Source organism: Schistocerca americana, chromosome 6 (assembly GCF_021461395.2).
Source record: "Schistocerca americana isolate TAMUIC-IGC-003095 chromosome 6, iqSchAmer2.1, whole genome shotgun sequence".
Classification (NCBI taxonomy): domain Eukaryota; kingdom Metazoa; phylum Arthropoda; class Insecta; order Orthoptera; family Acrididae; genus Schistocerca; species Schistocerca americana.
In genome coordinates, this window is record NC_060124.1 from 364332792 (window position 1) to 364353799 (window position 21008).

At 46.0% G+C, this 21008-nt stretch overlaps 2 protein-coding genes across 2 annotated transcripts in view; one reads left to right on the forward strand and one right to left on the reverse strand.

Annotated features, from left to right (window-relative positions):
- Positions 1-6831, reverse strand: part of LOC124619903 (dolichol-phosphate mannosyltransferase subunit 1) — a 50872-nt gene extending 44041 nt beyond the window's left edge. Inside the window, exon 1 of the mRNA XM_047146537.1 lies at positions 6496-6831. Coding sequence (XP_047002493.1) covers positions 6496-6620 — 125 coding nt within the window. The 5' untranslated portion in view covers positions 6621-6831. The remainder of the gene's footprint in view (positions 1-6495) is intronic.
- Positions 6832-6907: 76 nt separating this feature from the next.
- The window catches only part of LOC124619902 (ethanolaminephosphotransferase 1-like), an 86628-nt gene continuing 72527 nt past the window's right edge, over positions 6908-21008 (forward strand). The window contains exon 1 of the mRNA XM_047146536.1: positions 6908-7169. Within this exon, the coding sequence (XP_047002492.1) occupies positions 7101-7169 (69 nt within the window). The 5' untranslated portion in view covers positions 6908-7100. The remainder of the gene's footprint in view (positions 7170-21008) is intronic.

Here is a 21008-nt window from a genome sequence, read left to right on the forward strand (position 1 = left end):
CGACGCGCAAGTTGCCGAAGTGGCGTCAAATCGAAAGACCTGCACCAGGCGAACGGTCTACCCGACGGGAGGCCCTAGCCACACGGCATTTCCATTTTTTTAGTTTGTGAGAGTGGCTTGTTTGTAGGTGTCGTTTTGATGTGATCGGTGGTATTCTCTGGTGGTGTGTTAGGTGATGTTTTTGGTTTAGTTTGCACGCATTGCATGTTTATAGGTGGCGTATCGTTGCAGTCGGTGGTTCTCTCTGGTGGTGTGTTTATGGGTAGCGTGTTACGTGGCATATGGAGTGTGGTGTCACTGCCAGACACCACACTTGCTAGGTGGTAGCCTTTAAGTTGGCCGCAGTCCATTAGTATACGTCGGACCCGCGTGTCGCCACTGTCAGTGATTGCAGACCGAGCACCACCACACGGCAGGTCTAGAGAGACGTCCTAGCACTCGCCCCAGTTGTACAGCTGACTTTGCTCAGGAATCATTTGAAACTTCGCCAGCCGTGTGTCACATTAACCGGCCCGCCGGGAGAGCTGCATTGAACGGTAAACAGCCCTCGCGCCCGTCCGCGCAGCTGCCGCCAAGCTCTCCGCTACGTTTGCCGTGCAAGCAAGCAAATGCAGTGCTAAAGTCAAACCCGGGTAAATATTTTTCAAAGTTGGACCTAGCAGATGCGTACTTGCAAATACCGGTGGACGAAGAATCCCAGCGAGTTTTGGTGGTTAACACGCATCTTGGTTTGTATAGATTCAAAAGACTGCCATTCGGGTGTGCATCTGCCCCTGCATTGTTTCAGCAATATCTGCAAACTGTTTGTGCGTCAGTCCCTACTTCACCGAACTATCTGGATGATATTGTGATCTCCGGAAAGACAGAAGAAGAACATCTAGCCAATCTCCGAACATTATTTCAGGTCTTGCGACAAAATGATCTTCGCTTGCGGAAGGACAAATGTTTGTTTTTTGCTCGTGACTTACCCTATCTGGGACATGTAATCAATGCCCAAGGCACACATCCCAGTCCAGAGCACCTCCGTGCCATACAAGACTTGCCTTCGCTGCAGAATTTGACGCAGCTACAGAGTGTACTGGGAAAAATTAATTATTATAACAGACATGTGCGCCACGCCTCTTCCATTTCAGTTCCGCTTCATCGCTTACGCCGTAAAGGTGTTCCGTTCGTCTGGACGACGGAATGCGAACGCGCCTTTCGCCAGTTGAAATCGGCGTTGCTTTCCAATACTTGTCTTACGCCATTCGATCCCCAGGAACCCCTTTTGTTGATGGTAGATGCATTTGTGATCGGTGCTGTGCTTGCGCACAAAGATGGATCGCATGATCGCCCTATTGCCTTTGCATCCAAATTGCTCTCGTCTGCGCAAAGAAATTCTTCCCAGATAGAGAAAGAAGCATTGGCTCTCATATTTGGTGTTACTAAGTTCATGATTTCTGTATGGTCATCACTTTACCATCATCAGAGACCACAAACCTTTGACATCGCCTTTTCATCCGAACAAGCCTGTACCTCCACGTACAGCGCAGAAATTCATTCGCTGGTCTATTTTCCTCTCGCAGTACCGCTACGATATCTTGTATCGGTCCACTGCTAAGCACGGAAACGCCGATGCGTTGTCCCATTTGCCTGTTACTGAGGATAGAGCATTCGATTCTTCCGAACTTGCTTGCATGTTCATTGATGCGGAAACCGATGACGTGGTCGAATCGTTTCCGATTGATTTTCGTCATGTAGCTACAGCCACAGCTGCTGACCCTGTCCTTGCTACCGTTTTGCGTTTTGTTGCTACGCAATGGCCCTTGTCAAAGTCACGGATCGCGGATCCGTTGGTTCACCGATTTTTTGCTCACAAGGAGAGACTTTGTTCGACGTGGTGTTTCGCTGTTGCGTTCTGATAATGATCAGTCCCGGGTCGTGGTCCCATGTTCATTACAGTCCTCTGTCTTACGGCTTCTCCACCAAGGACATTGGGGTATAGTGCGAACGAAACAACTTGCTCTTCAGCACTGTACTTGGTTCGGAATCGATGCTGCGATTACGAATATGTGCTCTTCTTGCATGGCGTGTGCCGAACAACAATCCGCACCGCCGCGGAAATTCTTTGCATGGCCGAAAGCCACTTCCCCTTGGCAACGCATACACATCGATTTTGCTGGTCCATTCTGGAATGCTCGATGGTTGGTTGTGGTAGATTTATTCAGTAATTTTCCTTTTGTTGTCCGGATGTCTTCCACGACGTCATCTGCCACCATCCAAGCGTTATCTGCTATCTTTTGCATTGAAGGTCTTCCGCAGACACTTGTTTCTGACAATGGCCCACAATTCATGTCCGCAGAATTTCAGTCATTCTGCAAGGCCAATGGTATTCAACATCTGACATCCGCGCCGTTTTCGCCTCAGTCAAACGGTGCCGCTGAACGATTGGTCCGGATTTTCAAGTCACAAATGTTGAAGTTGAAAGAGTCGCATTCTCGGGAGGCCGCGTTATTGCTCTTTTTGTCCGCGTATCGCTCTCAGCCCCGAGATGGTCGCTCGCCGGCTGAGTTGCTCCACGGTCGTCCTCATCGAACCTTGATGTCTTTGCTGCATCCGCTGCATCAGGTTCCTGTGCAGCGGCAGACGCCTGCTTTTGCTCCAGGCGACGTTGTATACTATCGCAACTATCGAGGTTCACGGCGTTGGCTCGCAGGGCGCATTCTTCGCTGCCTCGGCCGCGCTACGTATCTGGTTTTGGGGGCCTCTGGTGAGATGCGTCGGCATCTCAATCAGCTGCGCCTCTGTCGTCGCACGGGTTCTGCCGCTCCCCGTCTGCTTTCAGCGACGGTGCCGTCCGGTCAGCGCCCTGGGGACCCATCTAATGGCTTGCCTCATCCCCAGGTGTTACCAACGCTGCCTTCCATTTTGCCCCATGGCGACGCGCCGCCGCCGCCTGTTCTCCCGCCGGCGACGCCCGCAGTGGACGCTTCGCTGCAACCGCCGGGCGCCTCCCTGGGTCGCACGCCGCCGATCGCTTCCCGTGACCAGCTGTCCTCCGACATGGACCTCTTGCCCGCTCCGGACCAGATGTCGTCTTCGCCCGTCGGGTGCCCTGTTCTGATGGAGGTTGACCCTTCGGCCCCTCCTGTCTCTCTACGGGCGCTTACACCGCATGTTGGCGTGCACCCTGGACTACGTTTTCAGGCGTTTCCTAGCTCCCCTCGGACCGAATGGCAGGGTGCGGGTGGCACAGCCTCGCCTGTTGTTAGGCTCCCCATCTCATTGTATACGTCAACATGGGGTCCTCCCCATGGCGGGCGGAAGCCTTATAACACAACCGTACGCCGATTTGCGGGGGAGGAATGTGGTGTCACCGCCAGACACCACACTTGCTAGGTGGTAGCCTTTAAATCGGCCGCGGTCCATTAGTATACGTCGGACCCGCATGTCGCCACTGTCAGTGATTGCAGACCGAGTGCCACCACACGGCAGGTCTAGAGGTCGTCCTAGCACTCGCCCCAGTTGTACAGCTGACTTTGCTAGGAAAGATTCACTGACAAATTCGCTCTCATTTGCCGAGACGATAGTTAGCATAGCCTTCAGCTACGTCATTTGCTACGACGTAGCAAGGCGCCATTACCAGTTTGTATTGGGATTATTATTGATGTATCAACAAGAGCGATGTACACCAATTACGGATTAAAGTTAAGTATTACATCAACTACGTACTTTATTTGCTACTATTAATTCCCTTAACTGTTCCAGACCTCGTGCCAGCCTGCGTGAGCTTAAGCGCGTGCCTTTCGGCTTCTTCTCATAGTGACTTGGCTGTCTTGCCAAGTCACAACATGGAGTTCATTTGCATGATAGCATTGCACATGTGTGGTATCGGGACTGCGCTTTCAGCGGAATATTTGTCAGTGAGTTAACAATTTTAGATTTGTTATTTCGACTTCCCACACTTGTCCCATTAGTTTCATTAGGTTTTTTTGTGGAATGTGTGTGTGTTGGTTTTTCAATGTATTTTCGTGTTTGTGGTCATGTTTATGTAATGACGTCATAGGCACCATGTTGGAGTCGTAGTTATGGTCATTTACGCCATATTTGTGATGTCATCATGGGTCAAAGCAGACACGTGAAATCGGACGCTTCTGTATTTCTGAACGGACCCACAAAATTACAGACCAATGTCCTTAATATATTCTGAGTTTGAATATGATATATTTGCTTGAGACACAAAAAAGTATACCTACAAATCTGCGTTGTTTTAGAAAGCACTGCTCATGTGAAACTCAGCTTGCCCTTTTCTCACGTGATATACTGTGAACTATGGGTGAAGGGCACCTGGTGGATCCCACATGCCTAGAGTTCCGAAAAGCATTTGACACGGTACGCCACTGGAGACTTAACAAAGGGTTGGTTATATGGAATAGGTTCCCAGATATGCGAGTGACTCAAAGACTTCTTAAGTAATAGAAACCAGTAGGTTGTCTTTGACAGTGAGAGTTCATCAGAGACTACAGTATCGTCAGGTGCTACAGGGAAGTATGATAGGATCACTATTATTCTCTACACACACAAATGATTCGGTGGACAAGGTAGGCAGCAATCTGTTGTTGTTTGCTGATGATGCTGTGGTGTATTGGACAGTGTTGAGGATGAGTACCGTAGGATGATACAAGATGACTTACACAAAATTTCTAGTTGGTATGATGAGTAGCACATGGCTCTAAATGTAGAAAAATATAAGTTAATGAAAATGAGTTAGAAAAACAAACCCGTAATGTTCAGATGCAGCATTAGTAGTGTCCTGCTCAACACTGTCACATCATTTAAATATCTGAGTATAATGTTGCAAAGCGAATTGAAATGGAATGAGCATGTGAGGATTTTTATAGGGAAGGTGCATGGTCGACTTCAGTTTATTGAGAGAATTTTAGGTAAGTGTGGTTCACCCGTAAAGGACCACATACAGGGTGCTACTGTGACCTGTTCTTGAGTACTGCTTAAGCACCAGGTCAGATTAATGGAAGACGTTAAAACAAAAGATTTAAACCTAATCAAGAATCTGGGGGACCACTTTGGTGGGCTGTTCATGCCACAGGTTATCAACCAAGAAACCTAGCACATCTGGCCCCAACTGAAATCAGCATGGCTCAAAATCCCTGTTGGTACCTTCCAGAACCTCCTTGACTCTTCCTACAGGTTTTGCAGTTGTCCACGCTGCAAAAGATGGTTATTCAGGGTTTTGATAGGTGGTCACATTAATGTGACTGGACAGTTTAATAGACATGGACCTAAGCAGAGGGCATATAAAATGCAGACTGACTATAATAAGAAAAGTGTTTCTGTAAAAGATAATTATTTTCACATCTAATGCAAATTTAAGTGTTAAGAAGCAGATTTACACTATGGGTGATACAGGGTACAGACAAGAAGAGAACAGATGCTTATGTCATTTGGCACTACAGAAGTATAGCTAAAGATTGGATGCATAGATTAAATAACTGATGAAGAGGTATTGAAATAAATTGGCAAGAAGAGAAATTTATGGCACAATGTGGCTAAAAGAAGGGATTAATCAACAGGACTAGTCTGAACAATTAAGGAATAGTGGATTTGGCAATGGAGGTAAGTATGGGTGGAAAAACTGAAAGTGAGATGCTTGGATAATGTAAACAGTAGATGGAGTTTATAGGTTGCAATCATTAGAAAGATACAAAGAGACTTGCACATAATAAACTAGCAGGGAGCATAGAATCGAACCGGGCTTCTCAGTGAAGAGCATAACAATGTCTAATCGCAATATTAAAAAAAAAAAAAAAAAAAATAAATTTGGTCAAATGATGAAAGAATAAAAAAAATAATAAAAAATAAATAAAAACAATAAAGCGGCATGCAATGACATTTGAAATTTCCAGACTACTTTAATAACATAAGTTGCAAACGTTCAGATCAATAAGAGAGCATGCTAGTGCAAAACTGTCAAACTGATGGTAAATCAAGCTTCAGCATTTTCAAATTACATTCTGTAGCTTACACTGAGAGCTATATCTCCATTACATGCATTTCCATCTCACACATGATAAGACGGATGCCCTACTGAACAAAAAGAACTGTGCATCTAGCCTCAAGACAGAGGACAAAGAACACATCCCAGAGTCCAACATTATTGCTGTTAGTGGGTTGCAAAATCATAGCCCTGAAATGTGAGTAAAACTGTTTCATTTCTATAGAATTCACACCCCTCTTTCTCACCCCACTAGTGAGTGAGTGATCGTGGGATTTTCAGTGAATGCGGTTTGTGTATTCTATCTAAAGCCTCACACTGGACGTAAGTCTTTAGAAAAGAGCAGTAATTAATTTCTGGAACGTAAAATGTTTCACGGTATAATACTTTCTTGGATAATATCTAGGCATTGGAAATGACTCCTACGCCAATGTTTCTGAGTCGGTGTACGTGGCGCACTCTGATGCGTTTCCAAGAATAATGTCCGCTATATTAAGTCTCACCTTTTATCCATAAACCGCACAATCAACCAGATAATAATTGGTAAATTCTCCCGCTCATTGTACGTTGGTAGCAATATCGAGTATTTGTCAATAGTCCGAACACTCTCTGCTGCCTCACCACCCATTACGAACTGTCTCCACTTCCCGCTGTTGTGTACATAACACTCTTGTCTGCTGTTGACGTGTCAGAGATTGAAGTGCAACTCTGCAAATGATGATATGTAATTTCCGCCTTGTGCGATGATATTGTAAAAAACAGTAATGTGTCCCGTTAATGGCCTATTCGAAAAGCAATTCTGAGATATTTCACGTTCACTTGTAACGATTAACAATTCGATAAGAATGTGGCGTCTGCTACGTCATAGGTTTTGCTACGCCTTTGAAGTGCTTTGAGCAGTAGTGCGGGAAGGGTGTTTTTTTCTTTTATGTGTACAGGAGAGCACATGAAAACATGAATTAGCGTAATTGGGTTAAGGTGACAAAGCATTACGTTTTCTTGAAGAAAAGGATGACAGCCAGGCGGAAGTTCCGATAGCAAAATAAATTTGCCGGTTTGTTTACGTTGAAAAATTTAAGTGTTACTGCTCATCCGCGTATGAATCACAATGAAATGTATAAAAATGGATATGCAGTATTTAACACAAGAGCATTTGCAAGGATTCGAGACATACAAGGTGAGTCTGGAACTTTGACACGTTGTAGATACGAGAGAATTAATATCCTGTTAAGTATATGTTTATGTACACTCAGGCAGGCCCTACCGTCCATAAAGTGACATTTCTATCTTCAGTCAGTAAATGTAAATATTGCCTTATTTTTGCCCTTCTCCGCTAGCTATCCCCCCTTCCTCCTAATAATTAAACTGTCAACCACAGTTAACACTATCATACGTTAATGTGTCACTGTAAATGTAAACTGTCTGCCCTCAAGATAATTCTTGCTGGTCTGAAGCTAATATTTTATTCGCACCGATCTTGACATCTTTACAGAGTTGCAAAAGTCATATTTTAACTGCGATAGATGAGCGCTGCACTGTTACATGTTTATGAAATGTATGCTCACCCTCACCCAACTGCCAAATTGAAATGACTCATTTAACCACTGCTATGTGGGAAGTGTGTGCTGCAGATTGGTTATTAAGTTCTATATAATAGTATGCAACTTAAAATGCTTCATCCCAGGATCTCTTTTCATTCACTAACACTTTTTTTTTCCATAGATATGTTGTGTATGCTGACAGCAAACAGAAGTAAACAACTGTCGATACATGCTGTTGCATTATGCAGTCTGCTGTAATAGGAGTCTCACCTATACTGCTAATACAGAATCAAACTGTCTCAGTTCTGGCATTGTCATTATGCATTAATACTGTTCTTCACATTCTAACTGTGCATTGTTGTAATATGCGGTAACACCACATTGGTTAATAATGTATGCTATGCTGCATCCTTGACTCACGCAATGAAGTTGCTTCACCATTTCATATGATTGTTGATGGCTGCTTCTATGCACATTTATATTTCACAAGTTGTCTAACAGTGTGTGGTAGGTGAACCTCATCCCTACATCTGCATACATACTCCACAAGCCACCATACATTACATGGTGGAGGATACCTTGTATTGCTGCTAGTAATTCCTTTACTTGTACCACTTGCAAATCAAATGAGGAAAGAACAGTTGTTTATATGCTTCTGTATGAGCTCTAAGTTGAATTGTTGTTCAGTCTGTTGTAAATGCTGGTTTCTAAACTTTCTCAATAGTGTGGTGTGAAAAGAATGTATTATTCCGTACTTGAGTTTCCATGTGAGTTTATGGATCATTTCTATAGCCCTAATATTTGCCTGTTGATCAAATCTACCAGTAATGTAGCAGCACATATCTCAATTGCTTCGATATCTTCTTTTAATATGACAGCTAGGTGGCGCACTAGTTAATGCACTGGACTCGCATTCATGATGACAATAGTTCTAATCCACCTCTGGCCACTCTGATTTAGGTTTTCTGTGATTTTGCTAAATTGTTCATGGCAAAAGCTGTGATGGTTTCTTTGAAAGGGCACAACCGATTTTCTTCCCTGTCGTTGAAACAATCCAAGCTTGTGCTGCGTCTCTAATGATGTCAATTTGATGGGGCACTAAATCCTAATCTTCATCCCATTTTTCCCTTAATATGACCAGGTGGGGATCCCAAACACTGGAGCAGTACTCAAGAACGTGCCACACAAGTATTCTGTATGTGATCTTCTTTATGGATGGGCTATTCTGTTCTAGAATTATCCCAGTAAACAGAGGTAGACCATTCACGTAAGTTTCCACTGGAGGTGCTCAGGATTGTTAGTGCTACCTATCCACATTAACGTACACTACTGGTCAAAAGTTTTCAGTCACTGTTACAAACTATATACTTCATTTCATTGTAGCCTACAAACTAAATGGACCAACAAAATAAATCTTTTCTCTCTCTATCACTGAATACAATATGGTTTAGATTTTAGCCTCTTCAAAGCATCCACTGTTTGCCCTCAGAGCTGATCCACAAACTCTTGACATTTTCTAGATAAGATTTTGTAATTTTTTTGCAAATGTTGCAGTCCAACAAATCTGTAAAATGTTCCGTAGATCTTCAACATTAGATGACCTCAGTTTTCTGACCTCCAGTCAAATTCATCCTATAAGAGTTCAATAGCATTTAAGTCAGGTGACTGACTTGACCAAATCATATTCTTCAATTCCCCACATCTCTCTTTTCTGTTGACATACTCTCTGTACAATTTAGAACCAGACTGCTGCAGAACAAACCCACAACCAATAACTCTCTTGAAACTTCCTGGCAGATTAAAACTGTGTGCACGACCGAGACTCGAACTCGGAACCTTTGCCTTTCGCGGGCAAGTGCTCTACCATCTGAGCTACCGAAGCACGACTCACGCCCGGTACTCACAGCTTTACTTCTGCCAGTATCTCATCTCCTACCTTCCAAACTTTACAGAAGCTCTCTGACACATGCTCCCCGTAAGACCCACATTCCCAACTTGCTGTCCACACACTACATTTGTAGTGCCCCTGCCCACTATACTCATTACTCACAGCAGTCAGACTACTGATTCCCGTAAGATTTCGGGCAATGTGAGTGCATCCGCACTGAAGAAAATCATTGGCCGGTAAGTCTTATCTATATGAAGATGATATGTCATGTCAGACATGTCCAAAAGCACAGAACCATACCACGGGCTCAACAAAGTTCATATGTTTGATTTTGGACAGACAGAGGTGTCATGCCATACAGAAGAGTTGTAGGACTCTACCATCAAAAAGGTAGTGGAAATATGGGTTCATGATGATCTTGTCAACTGGGATAGCAGTTTCCAGCTGAGCTCTGCATGGGATGTTGCTTGCCCCCAAGGGGCTCGCCGCTCTTTGGTGGGTTCGTGCTTGGCTACCTAAGGGTCCCAGCCTTTGCAGCATCTTTTTCCTTCCATGCTGTATGTCTATTCTTTTTCCCCTCCATTGGGGAACATGTCTGGGATGTTGTCGGATCAGTCGCCGATATCAGAACAATCTCTCCACTGTCTTTTGTTCCTGCTTTCTCTCTCTCTTTCTCTCTCTCTCTCTCTCTCTCTCTCTCTCTCTCTCTCTCTCTCTCTCTCTCTCTCTCTTTTTTCCTTCGCTTCGGCATTTGAGGTTCCCCTTTTTCTTCTTCCTCTCTGTGTGCTTCTGAAGGCCAGCCCACACGTCTGATGCATAACAGGTGACAGGGTAAAATGTAATTCCCAGTCCCTGGTTGACAGGTAGAGTTCGCAGATTCCTCCCGGTAAAGGCCAGGTCCAGGGAGGGGCGATTGCCTGAGCTACTACCTTCCTAAATTGCCAATTGGTCCCTCTGTCAGGTGTTCGGAAGGAGTGACCTGAGGTGTGAACAGTCACGTAAGGTGGGTACGTCCCCTACTGAGAGTGGGATGCCCCCAGCTGGAAGGAGTGCACTGTCAGAGGTGCTGCAATCATGGAGGATTTTCTCACAATGAGCCAATTGTCTTTTTCACTGTCAACGTCTACTAAACGTAAACGGAATGAGGCTAATGATTCAAAGACCATCCCAGCTGCACCACAGTTCCTTGTTGTTTCGCATACTGAAGATGGTCAGTCCCTTGCTATGGTAAATCTGTTTATTATTCAGGAAGGTGGTGACACAATTTGATCATTTACTAAATTGCACTTTGGTTTTGGAGACTATTTCTGATTCTCACAGGAGGACGACGGTTCAATCCTGCATCTGGCCATCCTGATTAAGGTTTTCTGTGATTTCCCTAAATCTCCCCAGGCAAATGCTGGGATGGTTCCTTTTGAAGGGCACGGCCGACTTCCTTCGCCGTCCTTCCCTATTCTGATGAGACCGATGACCTCGCTGTCTGGTCTCCTTCCCCATACAACCCTACCCTCTGATTCTCGAACACATCAACTGCTTGTAGCTTGGCTCCTCCACAGCTCTCCTGTTTGTGTCGAGGTCCATCAAACACAGAATTCTTATTTTCAGACTCCACTCACACCTGTTCCCATTTGGACCTATCCTTCTGCACTGCCCAACTTGCCCATCATCTCGAGTGGTCTTTTCTCTCTGACACATACTCGAGCAACCATTTCCCGTGTGCCGTACAATTGCTGACTCTTACCCCACCTATGTGCACTCCCAAATTGGAGCTATCTAAGGCCGACTGGAGACCTTACTCCTCCCTGGTGAACTATGACGAACAGTGTTTCCCCATTTTAAATGACTAGGTACAATATCTTACAAATGTTATTTGTACTGCTGCAGAGTGTTCCATTCCTCGCACTTCCTCTTTACCATTCCATGTCCAGGTCCCTTGGTGGACTGTGGTGTGCATGGAGACGTGCTCTCTGCTTGTTTAACCATAGTCCTACAATGGCAAACTGCATAAGTTACAAATAGTTGCATGCACATCACGTTCTTCGGGATATCAGGAAAGCTACTTGGATTTCCTTTACTTGTTCTTTTTACAGTTCCACTCCCTCTTCCGTCGTGCGGGCCACCCTCCAACGGCTGCCTGGGTCCAAGGTCTATTCCCCAATTTCCGGCCTGACAGTAGACGATGATGACATAGTGAACCCTACTGTTATCTTGAACACCTTGGGCAGCTATTTTGTGGAGATTTCAAGCTCCACCCACTATCACACTGCCTTCCTCCGTTAGAAATGAGTGGAGGAGACTTAGGCGATACCCTTCTCTTCTCAGAATCGTGAGTGCTACAATGCCACTTTTACTATGAGGGAGCTAGATCATGCTCTCACTTCATCCCAATCCTCCGCCCCAGGGCTGAACAGTGTTCACATTCAGATGTTGCAGAACCTTTCTCTTGCGGCCAAGCACTTTCTCCTTCGTACTGATACGCACAGTCTCATCTGGGTATAGGTCATATTTCCCAGATATTGACGCGAAGCCAGTCATACTCATACCCAAGCCTAGGAAGAACCTCATTTCTTTTACTAGCTATGTTTGTAAGGCGATGGAACGTATGATCCATGCACGGCTTGTATGGTGCCTCAAGTCTCACAATTTACTGGCCACTGCAGAGTGTGGATTTTGAGCACGCCATTCTGCGGTTGACGCATCTTGTCACCATGTCAATCCATGTCATGAATGGTTTTCTGCAGAAACACCAGACTGTGGCTGCATTTTTTGATTTGGATAAAGCCTTTGACACTTGCTGGAGGACTGGCATCCTCCATGCTCTTTACATATGGCTTTCAAGCCGTCATGCCCCAGACACCTTTATCCAGGAAAACGGTGTGCCTCGGGGTTTTGTCCTGTGCGTCATCCTCTCTACTATTGCCGTTAACCCTATAATGGCCGGTCTCCTGCCGGACATCTCTGACTCCCTTTTTGTTGATGATTTTGCGATCTATTGCAGTTCTCCATGGACTTGTCTCCTTGAGTGTCTTCTTCAGTGATGTCTCGATTGCCTTTACTCACGTAGCATCAACAAATACTTTTACTATTCCACTGGCAAAACTGTTTGTATGAATTTCTGGTGGCACAATTGGTTTCTTACATCGCATTTACATCTTGGACCTGTTGCTCTTATGTTTGTTGAAACTACGAAATTTCTGGGGCTCATGCTCGATAGGAAACTTTCTTGGTCCTCCCACATGTCTTATCTGGATGCCCGCTGTACAGAGTCCCTCAGTGTCCTGCGTGTCCTCAGCGGTACCTTCTGGGGGGTGGATCGGACCACCTTTCTCCATTTGTATCAGTGTTTCGTCTGTTCAAAATTAGACTATGGATGTTTTGTTTGTGCATCTGCACGTCCGTCGCTCGTATGCTGTCTCAATTCTATCCACCATTGTGGCATCTCTTCGGCCACTGGCACCTTTTACTCTAGCCAGTTTGAGAGTCTGTGTGCCGAAGATGCCAAACTGCCGCAATAATACAGCCGTGACTTTTTTCTCAGCATATATGTGTACTGTTTCATCTGCCATGCCTGGCCACCCATCCTGTGCCTCTTTCTTCAATGACTACTTTGTCTGCCAGTATGGGGGCACGTCCCTCTTCTCTGTTACTTCCTGGAACTCATTTTCGGCACTTATTCTGGCAGTTTACCTTCATGCTACCTGTCACTGTCCCGATGTGTGTGAACCCTTCACCACCTTGGCTTTGTGCTGCAGCCCACTTTCGTCTTGGCCTTCATTGGCTTCCCAAAGATACTACTCCAACCTCACTCTGGCACCCTCAGTTTCACGACCTTCGCACGGAACTTCGTGACAGTACCATTTTGTACACTGATGACTCTCAGACTGACCATGATGAGAGATGTGCCTTCTTCATTGGCACCAATGTTTTTCGATATTGGGTTCTGGACCGCTGCTCAGTGTTTACAGTAGAGCTCTTCACCCAGTATCAGGCCATGCGGTACATCTGGTGACACAAGCTTTTCAAATGAATCATCTGCTCTGACTCTCTGTCCCCTTCAGAGCCTCAGTGTGCTGTACACCACCCACCCCTTAGTGCAACGTGTCCAGGAGAGCTGTCACTTTCTTACTCTTGATGAAGCCACTATGTTGTTTATGTGGGTTCCTGGCCACGTCAGTCTGATGGGAAACGAGGCCACTGACGCTGCTGCCAAGGCTGCAGTCCTTTTAACTCAGCCCGCTTGTTCTTCCATTCCCTCCAATGATCTCTTTGTTGCCCTCTGTCAGCAGGTGGTGCCACTTTGGCATCAGCACTCATCCTCTCCTCATGCGAACAAGCTCCGGGGACTTAACTGTCTCCCATTGGCTTGGACGACCTCTTCTAGGCCCTCTTGCCGTGAGATCGTTTTAGTTAGGTTGTGTATTGGGCATTGTCCTTTTAGCCATCGGCATTTCTTAAATGGTGCACACCCTCCACTATGTGCTCATTTCCCTCAACCTCTGACGGTTCGCCAGTTCCTGAGAGAATGCCCTTTTTTTAACCACTTATGTTCTCATTTATGTTGCCCATCTGAGTTATTGGTCCTTTAGCAAATGATGCGTGGCCTGTCGACCGCGTTTTACTTTTATTCGTTGTAGCAGCATGACGAAGGACATTTAATCTTTAGTTAGGATCTCCGTTTCTGTAGGGCATATTCTATGCATCTTTCTCCAAGTCCCTGTTTTTAGCTATCTTTCCTTCCACCGATTAGGCTTCAGGTGTAGTCCTTTTTAACTCCTCCTTTTCTTAGAGTTCTACAGTTCTGACATAGGCACGTATGACCCCAATTGTTTTTGTGCCTTAAAACATGGGATGTAGCGCTAGCATGAATATGTTAAGAGCGCTCTGATGGGAAAGCAGCACAGGCAGCAGATGTAATAGACAGGCAGCACAAGGACGCGACATCAGGACCCTCCAGCATGCCAGGAGTCGGCTCCACCACCGTCTGCGATTCCCTCCACCACCGTCCGCAATATATCTTTCTGAGGTTTGCCACTGGCTCAACCATTCCAGAGAAAGCAAGGGGCCATGGTCTAGCATCTATGAAGATATGAACTAGACATAGACCTGACACTTTGCCTGAATATGATGAGTAGGAAACTTGTTGAAACATTGCTGCAGATTGATGTCTTGACTCGCCTGATAATTTTAGAAGACTTAATCACCAAAATTTGTTGAGGAAGGTTGCATTCCCATATAGCTCCTGTTCTGTTCTTGTGTGAACTGCTTATCCATGTTTCACTTCAAGGCAACACTCCAGGCAGATACCATCAGAAAAGACTTCCTAACACTTAAATGTATGTTAAATGTTAACAAATTCCTCATTTTCGGAAATGTTTTCCTTGATATATCTAGCCTTTATTTTATATCGTCTCTATTTCAACCATCATCAGTTATTTGGATGCCAAAATAGCATGTACTATTTTTAGTGTCTCTTTTCCTAATCTAATTCTCTCAGCATGGCCTGATTAAATTCAGTTACCTTTGTTTTGGATATATTGATGTTAGTCTTAAATCCTCTTTCAATCTTCCTGCAGGTCTGGGGGTTAGGATAGGCCCGAGGTATCCCTGCCTGTCGTAAGAGGCGATTGAAAGGAGTCTCTCACTTTTTGGCCCTATAAGTTCAGGCCCCATTTTATGGTTTGACTTGTCACTTTCCAAATTCTACAGAATTGCGGGCCAAATGGGAAAGGACACCTTATGTGGTGCATGAGCTATCCATAGTGCCCTTAGGTTCAATCTCCTGAACCTCTTGTCATGGCTTTGCATCTCCACTTGCTATTCAACTATTTGGGCAAGGACACTTTCCAGGGTATGTCATCTTCTTTCGTTGTCTCCTGTCCTCTTTTGCCCCCATGACAGTATTGGATTTCTCTGCCTCCAATATCCAGCATGGTAGCCAGTCCATTGTGGTGTGGCCGTCATATACCCATTAGGTGGTAGCCCCCGTACAACACAGGGATCGCACTGCTGATGCCTGAGCTGTAAACTCCCCACATATGCCGAGGAGTAGATGCCTGTCTTCCTGAGGCATCAGGACTCCCGGCAATGGCCATCATGTCAGGTGGCCTTTGCTGTCACTGGATGGCACCCGTTGGGAGAGCCCCTGATCAAAGTGGGTGGCATCAGGGCGGATGACTCAAAATGAAATGGACTAAGTCGTCTCTTGCTGGTGACTGCCAGCAGTCTCTAAGAAGGACAAGATCGAGTACAATGCTAAGAGATATGACCCTAAATCATTTTCCTCCCTCACTACACCTTGGGAGGAACGTAGTCCTACAGAAAGAAGAGAGCCATATTTTCTTCAGTATTTAGTCTGTAGCAGAATGGACGGGGACTCCATTCTACCTATGAAGCCTTAATTTTTTGTTGAACATCTTGAGGATAAGTTTGGGGAAGTGACAGCACTTTCCAAGATGAGAAGCGGTGCAGTCTTGACTCAGACAGCATCCCCAGTCCAATCCTGGGCATTACTCGCTTGTGACCAGCTGGGTGATATTCCTGTTTCTGTCATTCCCCATAAAAGACTCAACATGGTCCTGGGGATTATTTTCCATCGTGACCTCCTCTTGCAGTCTGATGACGAGCTCCGTGCCAAACTGGAATGGCGGGTTGTTCATTTCATCCGGCGCGTTTACAGGGGACCCAAAGACAACAAGGTTGCTGCCGTTGCCTTCATCTTGGCATTTGAGGGTGATTGATTGCCTGAAAAGGTCAAGGTGATGGTTTACCGCTGTGACGTTAAACCATGCATCCCTCCCCCTATGCGGTGCTTTAAGTGCTGGAAATTCAGGCACATGTTTTCCCACTGCACTTCCAATGCCATATGTTGAGACTGTGGATGTTCACTGCATCCAGATACTCCTTGTGCGCCTCCTCCCACTTGTATCAACTGTGGAGAGCACCATTCCCCCTGCTTGCCAGACTGCACAGTACTCCAAAAGGAGCGGAAAATCATGGAGTGCAAGACCCTGGACCAGTTTACTTACCAAGAGGCTGAATGTAAATTTGAACAGTTACACCCCATTTGGTTGTCATCCACATATACTGCAGCTACATTACCATCGCCATCACAAGTACCAGTCGTACCACTCTCTGTGCCACGAACAGTGGGCCCTCCGGGCCTCCAGAATATATCTGCCCCCTTGGTGGTAGCGGGAAAATCTCCTTCCGTTGCTCCCAAAGTACCTACTTCGGGAGCAAGGCCGCCTCCCCCCCCCCCCCAAACGCAGAGGAAATCGGTCCCCTCCCCCCAGCTGGAGAAGCAACAGCCTCCTCCAGCTCCTCTTGTGCGGAAGTGGTCCCTTGGGACTCTCTCTCCCAAGGTCTCCACTAATGCCACAACGGCCACTCGCCAGTGGCTAAAGGTGCCAGAAGCTGCTTGACGAAAGCTTCACAGTATTCCTCCGTGCCTGAAGCTACTTCAGAGAAGTCCTCCCAGCAAGCCCTTAAAGAGAAGTGAGAGGGCAAGCAAACAAAGAAGTCTGCTAAGAAAAGGTGCCCTCTGGTGGCCCCAATACCACTACTCCCTACCAATTCTGCACCTGCGGATGAGGTGGAGATCTCAGCATCCCCTGAGGACCTGGATCTCACTGATGCTTCACCCACAATAGGAATGGATACAAATACTCAATCAGTGGGAGCAGGTGACCCTGAGGCATAACCAGCCTCCTTGCATGCTCCATGCCTTCCCAGCCTCACGATAACATCATCCTCCAGTGGAATTGCTGCGGTTTTTTCCACCACCTGGCTGAGCTACGGCAACTGTTAAGCTTTACACCTGCCTTCTGCAATACCCTCCAAGAAACCTGGATCCTGGGATTGCGGTCCCCTGCCCTTCGTGGCTATAGGGGATATTACAAGAATTGTAGTGACTGTAATAGTGTCTACGTCCTGAACTCCGTATGCAGTGAACCTGTGCCCATTCAAACCCCTCCGGAAGCTGTAGCTGTCAGAATAAGGACGACACGGGAAATAACTGTTTGCATCATATATCATCCTCCAGATGGTGCAGTACCCCTGAATGCATTGGCTGCACTGATTCATCAACTCCCTAAACCTGTCCTAGTTTTGGGAGATTTTAACACCCATAACGCCTCATGGGGTGGCACTGTGCCTACAGGCCGAGGTAGAGATGTTGAAACTTTCCTGTCTGAAGTCAGTCTCTGCCCCTTAAATACTGAGCCCCCCCACACATTTCAGTGTGGCTCGTGGCACTTACTCAGCCATTGATTTATCCATTTTCAGCCCAGGACTTCTCCCATCCATCCACTGGAGAGCCCACAATGACTTGTGTAGTAGTGACCACTTTCTCATCTTCCTGTCACTTGCCAAGCACCATCCAACCCCCCCTTCCCCCCCCTCCCCCCCCCCCCCCCCATGTCAGGGTGGTTTCTGCCAGGGTCGCTCTACCATTGATAATCTAGTATTCCTCCAGTCTGCCATCCGAGCAGTCTTTTCCAGATGCCAACACCTGCTTGCAGTCTTTTTTGATGTACAACAAAAAGCTTACGACATTACCTAGCAGCGTCATATCCTTGCCACATTATAGGAGTGGAGTCTCTGGGGCCCACTCCCAATTTGTATCCAAAATTTCCTATCGCCCCATACCTTCCGTGTCCAAGTTGGTGCTTCCCATAGTTCCCCCCATATCCAGGAAAATGGGTCTGCAGGGCTCTCTATTGAGTGTATCTCTATTTCTAGTAACCATTAACAGTCTAGCAGCAGCTGTCAGACCGCTGGTCTCTCCTTCTCTGTACGCAGATGACTTCTGCATTTTGTACTGCTCCTCCAGTAATGGTGTTGCTGAGCAGTGCCTACAGGGCGCAGTCATGGGCTCTAGCCCACAGCTTCCAGTTTTCAGGCGCGAAGTCATGTGTCATGCACTTCTGTCAGCGTCGTACCATTCATCCAGAACCAGAACCTTACCTTAATGACAATCCTCTCATTGTAGTGGAGACATATCGATTTGTAGGACTGGTTTTCAACACCCAGTTGACGTGGCTTCCTCATCTTCGTCAGCTGAAGTGGAAGTGCTGGCAGCACCTCAGTGCCCTCTGCTGCCTGAGCAACACCAACAGGGGTGGAGATCACTCTATGCTGCTACAGATATACAGAGCCCTTGTTTAATCCCGCCTTGACTATGGGGGTCTGGTTTATGGTTCGGTGGCACCCTCAGCATTGTGTTGACTCGACCTAGTGCACCATGGTGGTGTTCGATTGGCAACAGGAGCTTTTAGGACGAGTCCGCTGACCAGCGTCCTGGTGGGGGCCGGGGTCCGTCCATTGAAGGTTAGGTGTGCACAACTGCTTGCCAATTATGTCGCACACATTCATAGTTCTCCTGAGCATCTGAATTACCGTCTCCTTTTCCCATCCTCGGCGGTTCATCTTCCATATCGGAGACCCAGGTCAGGGCTTAAGATTGCAGTTCGCATCTGATCACTTCTGTCAGAAATGGAGTCCTTGCCTTTACCACCTATACTCGAGGTCGATTCACATACACCTCCATGGTGTACACCTAGGCGGATGCTTTGCCTTGACCTTTCACATGGCCCCAAGGACTCAGTTTAACCTAGCATCTCTCTGCTGTCACTTCTTCTTGATTCTTGACATGTATTGGGACCACAAATTGGTTTACACTGATGAGTCTATGGCTAATGGTCACGTTGGCTTCACGTATATTCATGGAGGACATATTGAACAGCACCCTTTGCCAGATTGCTGCAGTGTTTTCACTGCAGAGGTGGCAGCCATTTCTCATGCTCTTGAGTGCATCTTCTCATGCCCTGGTGAGTCAGTTTCTGCTCTGTACTGACTCCTTGAGCAGCCTACCAGCTGTTGGTCAGTGCTATCCCTGCCATCCTTTGGTGACAACCATCCAGGAGTCCATCTATGTACTGGAACAGTCCATTCATTTCGTGGTGTTTGTGTGGACCCCAGGCCCTGTCGGAATCCCAGGAAATGAACTTGCCGACATGCTGGCTAAACAGGCTACAGGGAAACCGCTTCTGGAGATCAGCATCCCTGTAACTGACCTGCAATCATTATTATGCCACAAGGTTTTTCAGCTTTGAGAGATGGAATGGCATAATCTCAGTCCGCACAACAAACTGTGTGCCCTTAAGGAGACTATGAATGTGTGGAAGACCTCAATGCCAGCCTCTCACAGGGACTCTGTGGTTCTCTGCTGGCTCCACATTGGCCATACGTGGCTAATACAAGGCTACCTCCTCCGTTTCCAGGACCCACCTTGGTATCACTCTGGCTCACATACAACTGTCGCCCACGTCTTGCTGGACTACCCACTTTTGGCCACTCTGTGGCAGACTTTTAATCTTCCCAGCTCCCTACCTTCAGTGTTGGGTGACAATGCCTCAGCAGCAGATTTAGTTTTAAGTTTTATTCATAAAGGGGGTTTTTATTGTACCATCTAAGGATGGGCATTTAGTCTTCTCTCTGAGGTCGCCACCCTCCCTCCATTTTAACTCTGTCGCACTTTCTTTGCATTTGTTTGTCTTGGTGGTTGTCTTTTTCCCTACATGTGTTCATCTCACCTTGTCGTTTTGGGGTGGACATTTTAATGTGTTGCAGAGTGGATAGCTCATCCTCTTTTATTATTGTGATCAGCCAGCCCAGACCATATGCTTTATGGTTTTTAATACCTTCTTCCACTTTTCTTTGTGGTGTATGTTTTCCCTGTTTTTTGTTCATTCCATTCGTTTTCTTTTTAGGTGTGGTGTTGGGTGTTTTGTACCTTGAGCCTTGCTTGCGTCAGGAAAAAGGGGCTGATGACCCTGTAGTTTGGTCCCTTTATACCCCAAACCAACCAACCAACCAATCCTCTTTCAAGATGCTGTCAATTCTGTTCAGTTGGTCTTCCAAGTCCTTCACTGTCTCTGACAGGATTACAATGTCAGTGGCAAATTTCTGATTTTTTATTTCTTCTCCTTGAACTTTGGGTAATTCTCCAAATTTTTCATTGGTTTTCTTTCCTGCTTGCTTGGTGTGCATACTGGATAACATTGGAGATAGGCAACAACTCTGTCTCACTCCTTTCTCAACTACTACTTCCTTTCCATACCCTTTGACTCTTGTAGCTGCTATTTGGTTTCCATACAAGTTCTAAATAATGTATTTTACTCTTGCTACCCTCATCATTTTAAAAATTGTGCTCAGGTGAACATTGTCAAAAACTTTCTCTAAGTCTACAAATGCAATAAACATAGGTTTGCCTTTTTTAAACATATCTTCTAAGATAAATTGCCAGTATTGCTTCGCATGTTCCTGTGTTTCTCCAGAGATCAAGTTACCTTCCTCAAGGTTGGCTTCTTCTGTAAATAATTCCTGTCAGTATTTTGCAGCCATGACTTATTAAACTACTAGCTCAGTAATATTCACACTGATTAACACCTACTTTCCTTGGAATTGGAGTTATTACATTCTCCTTGAAGTCTGAGGGTATTTTACTTGTCTCATACAGGGTGTTTCAAAAATGACCGGTATATTTGAAACGGCAATAAAAACTAAACGAGCAGCGATAGAAATACAC